This window comes from Octopus bimaculoides, chromosome 24 (assembly GCF_001194135.2).
Source record: "Octopus bimaculoides isolate UCB-OBI-ISO-001 chromosome 24, ASM119413v2, whole genome shotgun sequence".
In the NCBI taxonomy this organism is placed as follows: domain Eukaryota; kingdom Metazoa; phylum Mollusca; class Cephalopoda; order Octopoda; family Octopodidae; genus Octopus; species Octopus bimaculoides.
Window position 1 is genome coordinate 2,803,407 of NC_069004.1, and position 7,185 is coordinate 2,810,591.

A 7,185-nucleotide genomic window follows, 5' to 3' on the forward strand; every position below is an offset into this window, starting at 1 on the left:
AAGTACATATATTTTGTCTATGTAGAAGTCCACAGCAGGGTGTGTGTGTGTGTGTGTAATTAATAAAAAAAAAAAATGAGAGAAAAACAACAACGCGAGGACATGGTACATGCGAAGTATTAATAAGATGCTCACGAAAGGAAAGAAAGGGTGTTTTACGTTTCGAGCAAAGCTCTTCATCAGAAACAGGAGAGAGACGAAAGTCCCCCCCACAAAAAAATAGTTAAGCCTGGTAACTTTATTCTATCAATCTCTTGTGCTGAACCAATAAGTTATGGGGATGTAAACAAACCAACTACTGTTTTTCAAATGGTAGTCAGGGAGAAACATAAACACACACATGTATATTTGCTGCTTCCAGTCTTTCATGGAAACATGTCTGGCTAAGGTGGAAATATCACCTTACTTGGAAACAGGTGAAGGTTGGTGACAGAAAGGGCATTCAGCCATAGAAAATTTCCCTCAATAAGCTCCATACAACCTATACAAGCATAGAAAAGTGGGCACTAACACAAACATGATGATGACGATAACAATCGTCAAGTGGTAACAACAGAGATGCGACTCAGAATTCTGTGCCCGGGTCCTCCGTCCTGTATTATCTGTGGCTGGGTCCTTAATTTCATGTTGCGTGTCTATACCAGTGTTTCTCAACCATTTTACCCTTGCGTAACCCTTAAAAGAAATTACATGTCTCAAGGAACCCCTAACCAATAACATGTTGTTCATGCATAGTAATATTACAATCATGAAATTAGCATTAGCTTATCTCATGCTTTCTCATGGAACGCCTAGGAACCTTCCACAGAACCCAGGGTTCCAGGGAACTCCGGTTGAGAAATGCTGGTCTATACCAATAAACACCAAGGTAGCCTATTCCTCTTCGTTTAGCAGGTGTTTGGTTCCCATAGAAATAGTTGACGTACAGCTTAATCTTTTCTTCATCAGAAGTGCTCCGTAAACTTTCAAGTCTGCATTGTTTGATGGTTTCGAGTTAATCTGTTTAATACAGGCGTACATCCATATAATACACTGGTTAGTCTCTATCTCTTTCTCTTTCTCTCTCTCTCTCTCTCTCTCTCTATATATATATATATATATATAATATGTGTGTGTGTGTGTGCATGTATACATGTGTGTTATTAACCTGTTGGTACACTTCCAACTTCAAGAAATCAATGAGCAACAACTATACAAAAACAAAAGCTATTGTGTTTGGCAGAGCAAAGATGGTGATGATGATGATGGTGATAATAACAATGATAATAATAATAATAATAATAGCAGTAGTAGTAGGAGTAGTAAATAACAATAACATCTATAATTAAAATAAATTAGTCAATGTCTAAAATATGTAAAATTAATAACATTAACGCCAATAATAATAACGATGATGAGAGGGAGGAGGAGAAAGGTAATAATAATAATAATAATAATATTATTGAGTAAAATAACATTGCCATTATGAAGCTAGTATTTGGAACATAGCTTGAGTGTAGAATCTTGATGGTTTTTATTAGATTGAGGGAAAAGGTTGTGCGCCAAACTTGTGCCGAATGGTCATGCCATCAATGCTGAACTTTACTGCGAGCAACTTGATTGAATCTATGATGCGCTGGTTGAAAAGTACCCAAAACTTGTTCGTCAAAAATGCGCTTTGTTTCAACAAGACAATGCAAAGCCGCATATGTCCAGAAAGACCAGCAACAAGGTTGAAGAATTGGATGGTGTGGAAGTTCTGCTGCATCCAGCCTATAGTCCAGGCGTTGCTCCATCTGACTACGGTCTCTTCCAATCAATGCAGTACTTTATGAAAGGTCACCGATTCAAGTCATTCGACGAAGCTGAAGAAACCTGCTAAGAATTTTTTGATTCAAAGCTGAAGGATTGGTACTTTGGCCAAATCCGAAAGCTCGCAGATCATTGGCAGAAGGTCATGGAAAATGATGGGGTTTATTTTGAAGAATAGTTGTTGTTGTTTTTGAATAAATTCTTGCATAAAAAAATCCTTATTTTAACACGGTGCATGAATTTTTTCCTTTCAACCCAGTAATTTAGATCACTTTAAAACAGGTCACTTGTATTACAGAAGCAGGGACAGTTTCAGGCTGGTTGGTATCGAATAGGTTAACCCTTTCGTTATTATATTTCTGACCAAAATAGACCCCTCATGAGTTTCAATTAAATTCTAAAATAATCATGAATTTAGACTAGTCTCATTAAACACCTGTAACTTTTTTATTTATCAACATATTAATGTGATATTTGGTGAGGTTGAGGGAGGTCATTCTGCTTTCAGGGTGGAACTGTTGGTGTGTTTTGTGGTGCCTTTTGTCTAGAGAGAAAGGGAGACCAAGGGCAGGTTTGACTGACCCAATCTTTAGCTATGCTTCTGCTGTCTCCTCTTGACCCACAAATAAACCCAACTGAAATAACAATGCCTCCTTCAAAGAAAGACACTAAATCTTCTGGACAATTCTTTCACAGACTTTGGTGCAACCCAGATGCCGCATAACACCCCCTGCCAGCACAGAAACTTCAGATTACAAATCTCTCTCTCTCTTTCTCCCTTCTTATCTATTGTCTATCTCTGCTGTAAGGGTTACACTCGATACTCAAACTTTAATCTGAGAATATGCGATTGTCTGCATGTAGGTAAAAACTGCAACATTCACCCCCACCACAATAACTTCTCTCACGTGCAAGTTATCAGCAACAAGAACAAACAGCTACTTCAGCTGAAAAAACTTTCTTCGTCCACCACCCCCACCCCACTCCCCACCACTCTTCTGAACACATTGTCTGCTTCTTCTGCTCCCCCCACTCCCGACCACCACCAACTTGTAAAAACCCATCTCATCCTACGTCAAGGACTTACAGCTTACTTTGCCCTGCTCTGAAATGATTGCTCTCGCTAACCCAATGGTTTTTTTTGCTTACCTCTCACGTGCACCCCACACTTCAGATCGCTGATACAAAAAATGGATTCTGCAACAATACAATTCGTTTTCAGGAGCAGGAAGAGGAGAAACATCATCATCATCATCATTATCATCATTATTTAAAGTTTACCTTTCCATGCTTTTGTGGGTTAAATGGAATTTGTCAAGGCAGATTTTTCCTTGATCAGATATGCTTCCTGCCACAAACCCTCACCCGTTACTTGCGGCAAGGTAATATTTCCCATGACCAGACGGAATTTGTTGAGGCAAATTTTGTCATGGAAGATGCAATTCCTGCTGCCAACTCTCAACTATTTCCAGGTAAGGCAATATTTCCCATGGCCAGACATGTTTTTCCACGGAAGACTACAAATGAACAACACCTGGGGCAAATTGTCTTCTACTATATCTCCGGAGTCAACCAAAGCCTATGGAAACTAAAAGAAGCCCATCATGCGTGTGTGTACGCATGTGTTTGTGTGTACCCTTGTCTTGGCATCGCATGACAGTTGTAAACAAGTGTCACTGTCATAGAAGCAGTGTCATTTGTTTTCAGTCTTCCATGAAAAACATGTCCGGTCATGGGGAAATATTACCTTGATTGGAAACAGGAAGAGCATCCAGCTATGGAAGACACACTTCAACAATTTCTATCAGCGTCATGGAAACATGGAAAAGTGGACGTCAAATGAAAATGATGATGCTGATGATATGTCTGATAAAAAACGACAGGATGGTCATAGCTGGAATGTGTCTATCATAGGTCTGCTTGTTGAGACCATCATCATCATCATCATGTAATGCCTATTTTCCATGCTGGCATGGGTTGGACGGTTTGACTGAAAACTGGGGAGCTGCACCAGGTTCCAATCTGATTTGCCATGGTTTCTACAGCTGGATGCCCTTCTTCCGAACGCCAACCTCTCCAAGAGTGTAGCGGGTACTTTTTATGTGCCAGTTACGAAACACCAGCATCAGCCATGACTGCGACCTCACTTGGCTTGACAGGTCTTCTCAAGCACAGTATATTACCAAAGGTCTCGGTTTTGGTTGACTCAAGGCTATAGTAGAAGATACTTGCCCAAGGTGCTACACAGTGGAACTGAACCCGGAACCATGTGGTTGAGAAGCAAGCTTCTTATCACACAGTCATGCCTGCTCCTTTGCAAAAAAAAAAAAAAAAGAAAATCATAATTGTGATTGTTATGGTTGGAATGTTTTTGATCACAGGTTGATCTACGAGTTGAGTGCAGTCCTAGGGTTAAACAGCTACACTTCTCACAGCATACCATTGTCGTTGCTATTGTCAAGTTGTTATCAACATCATCTCTGAATTTGATATTAGCAACAACAATAACAACACCAGCAACATTTCTGTGCCACTATCATCCACTTCTTACCATTCAGTACCATTGTTGTTGTTGTTGCTGTATGTAATCTCACAAGTACCTCTTCTCTAGCCTTCGATTTGTTCCAATAAAAATAAGGTTAACAGTAAAAACTGGGTCACCTTTTTTTTCTTTCTCCCAAACCCTTCCACACCCCCCACAAACACTCTCTGAAGTGCACAACGCTGAAGAGGGGGATGGAGAAGAACTCCAGTAAAATGAGTCGACAAGGGTTTAGACTCTGACCTGTCTGAATGTGTGTTTGCCATCTGAATTAAAACAAAATATACTGTGGGTACATGCGCGTGTGTGTGTGTTTAATTAAACTGTGCACATATGGACCTAATTATGCTTGCCTGCATTTGATTGGTCCAGAATACTGTATGCATATATGGTGTTTAACAGAATAACATATACTACATGTGTAAATGGTGTTTAAAAAAAACAATACGTACATATATATATATATGAGGGGGTTCTGGAAAGTTCCTGGCTTTGGGTAAAAGAAAATACAAGAGGATCAGTTAATTATGATTTTATTCAACATATTCCCCTCTCAGATTCACACACTTATTGCAGCAGTCCTTCAGTTTTTCTAAGCCCTGAAGGGATATAATATAAGTGGTTATGGTGGCTTTATAACAGCTTTGACTGCTATTTCTAGACATGTAAGGGTTTTTGCAACCCTCTCCATTATAACTGTGATTTATTCACAATTATACAATCTTCTTTTATATATATATATATATATATATATATATATATAAGCAATGTTAAATCTCTGAACGAGGTATTAACAGTAACTGCACGATAAAGTGAAGTATATTTGTCACTTAAATGTGGCTGACCCCTATATATATATATAGGCAAGTTCATTGCACACTTTTTATTGACTCTACTATGTAAACACACACACACTGGGCTTCTTTCAGTTTCTATCTACCAAATCCATTACCAAGGCTTTAGTCGGCACACGTACACAGCAGAAGGCACTTGTTCAACGTGCTGAGCTGTGAAACAGGATGCAAAACCACATGGTGGAGGAACAAACTTCTTAACCACCCCCTATTCATGCACTGCACCTATACGGGGTGGCAGGGTGGAAATGAAGGAACTCTAGGCATGCTGATTACAAATGCCAACTGTATGGCTGGGAGACTGTTAGCTCAGGGGAGCCGTCTGCATACTGAATACACATATGGTCAGGGTCTCTAATATGTAATAGAGTGAGATGAAACACTTTGATCGAATATGATTACTCAAGTAATTAGCAGGCAAGAAACTCCTTAATTAAGGTTGATTTTTAAAAAAATAATAAACGAACAAGTGCAGGAATGGCTGTATGGTAAGAACCACATGGCTCTGGGTTCAGTCCCACTGTGTAGGACCTTGGGTAAGTGTCTTCTACTATAGACTCGGGCCAACCAAAGCCTCGTGAGTGGATTTGGTAGCCAGAAACTGAAACAAGCCTGTCATACATATGCATTTGTATGTGTGTGTGTGTGTGTGTATGTCATTGTCCTCCACCATTGCTTGACAACCGATGGTGTGTTTATGTCCCTGTAACTTAGCAGTTCAGCAAAAGAAACCAACAGAATAAGTACTAGGCTTATAAAGAATAAGTCCCAGGGTCGAGGTGTTTAACTGAAAAAACCCTCCAAGGTGGTGCCCCAGCATGGCCACAGTCAAATGATTGAAACAAGTAAAAGAATAAAAGAACAGGTGTGGCCGTGTGGTTAAAAAGCACAACGGAGTGGGGGTGTCGATCAGTTCGACTAAATCCTTCACAGAAGTACTCCAGCATGGCTGCAGTCTAATGACAAAACGATTAAACATGGGAGACAATCCCAGTAAGATCAGTCGAGTGAAACCTTCAGACAGACATAGTATGGGCGTTAATCTGGTCTACAAAATCCAGCTGATGAAATTAACTGAGAACACACGTTTCGATTTGAACAAGCGATATTAATTCTACTGAGGTGGCAAAGCAAGACCAGTTGTTTGTTCACAGAATAAAGTTCACTTCGCTGGGACGTGAACTCGGAAACTCAGAACGTTAACGAGATCGCAATTAAATAGCGAAAAGCTTTTAATCGGACACGTGAGTGAGTCAGCCAAACGGCCCGGTTAGGGTTACAGGGTGATGGTGCGGTCACTCCAAATCCGAGAAATAGCAGCCAAGTTACTTCGAATCACACTCGTCATCCTTGTAAAATAAAGACTCTTTGGAAAAATACAATCCTGTACGTGTGTATAAATATGAGATGGTCACGCCTGAAACGCCAGATCTGGGACTCAATGATAATAATAAGTACAACCACTTCGGTACTTGACTGGTGTTCATTTTATCGTGCCCCGTCGTCTTTCGCTTGAAGGCTCGAAAATCAAAGTCGACCTGAAAAATCTTATCGTGCACCATTTCAAGAGAATATTAAAACATTAAATAAAATAGAATAAATAAGAGTATTATTGTAACATACCTGGTCTATGGGTAAACCGAAGAAATCTGAAAGTGGTGTCAGCAAACGAGACCCCATACAAAATTCGCCTGTGTATACCATGTTTGGTTCGTTCGGCCGCTTAGAGTGAGTTTATTACAGACAGAGAAGACGAGACGAGAGAGAGAGAGAGAGAGATTGAGACAGAGATAGATAGAGAGAGAGAGGGGAAAAAAAGAAAGAAGGGGAGGGTGAACAAGTGAACGTTTGTGTGTGTGAAATGAAGAAGAAAAGAAAGATTGAATCCGATCAGTCTTGTTCCTTTTGGGAAGGTTATTTGTAGTTACTTTTCACTTCAAAAGAAGAAAAAGATTTTCAAGTGAAAGATAGTCCCATATATAAAGTATATAGTTGGTA

General features: G+C 39.8%; 1 protein-coding gene across 1 annotated transcript in view; it reads right to left on the minus strand.

Annotated features, from left to right (window-relative positions):
* Positions 1–7,179, minus strand: part of LOC106868769 (lysophospholipid acyltransferase 6) — a 26,468-nt gene extending 19,289 nt beyond the window's left edge. The window contains exon 1 of the mRNA XM_014914186.2: positions 6,811–7,179. Within this exon, the coding sequence (XP_014769672.1) occupies positions 6,811–6,891 (81 nt within the window). The 5' untranslated portion in view covers positions 6,892–7,179. The remainder of the gene's footprint in view (positions 1–6,810) is intronic.
* Between the last annotated feature and the right edge of the window lie 6 nt (positions 7,180–7,185).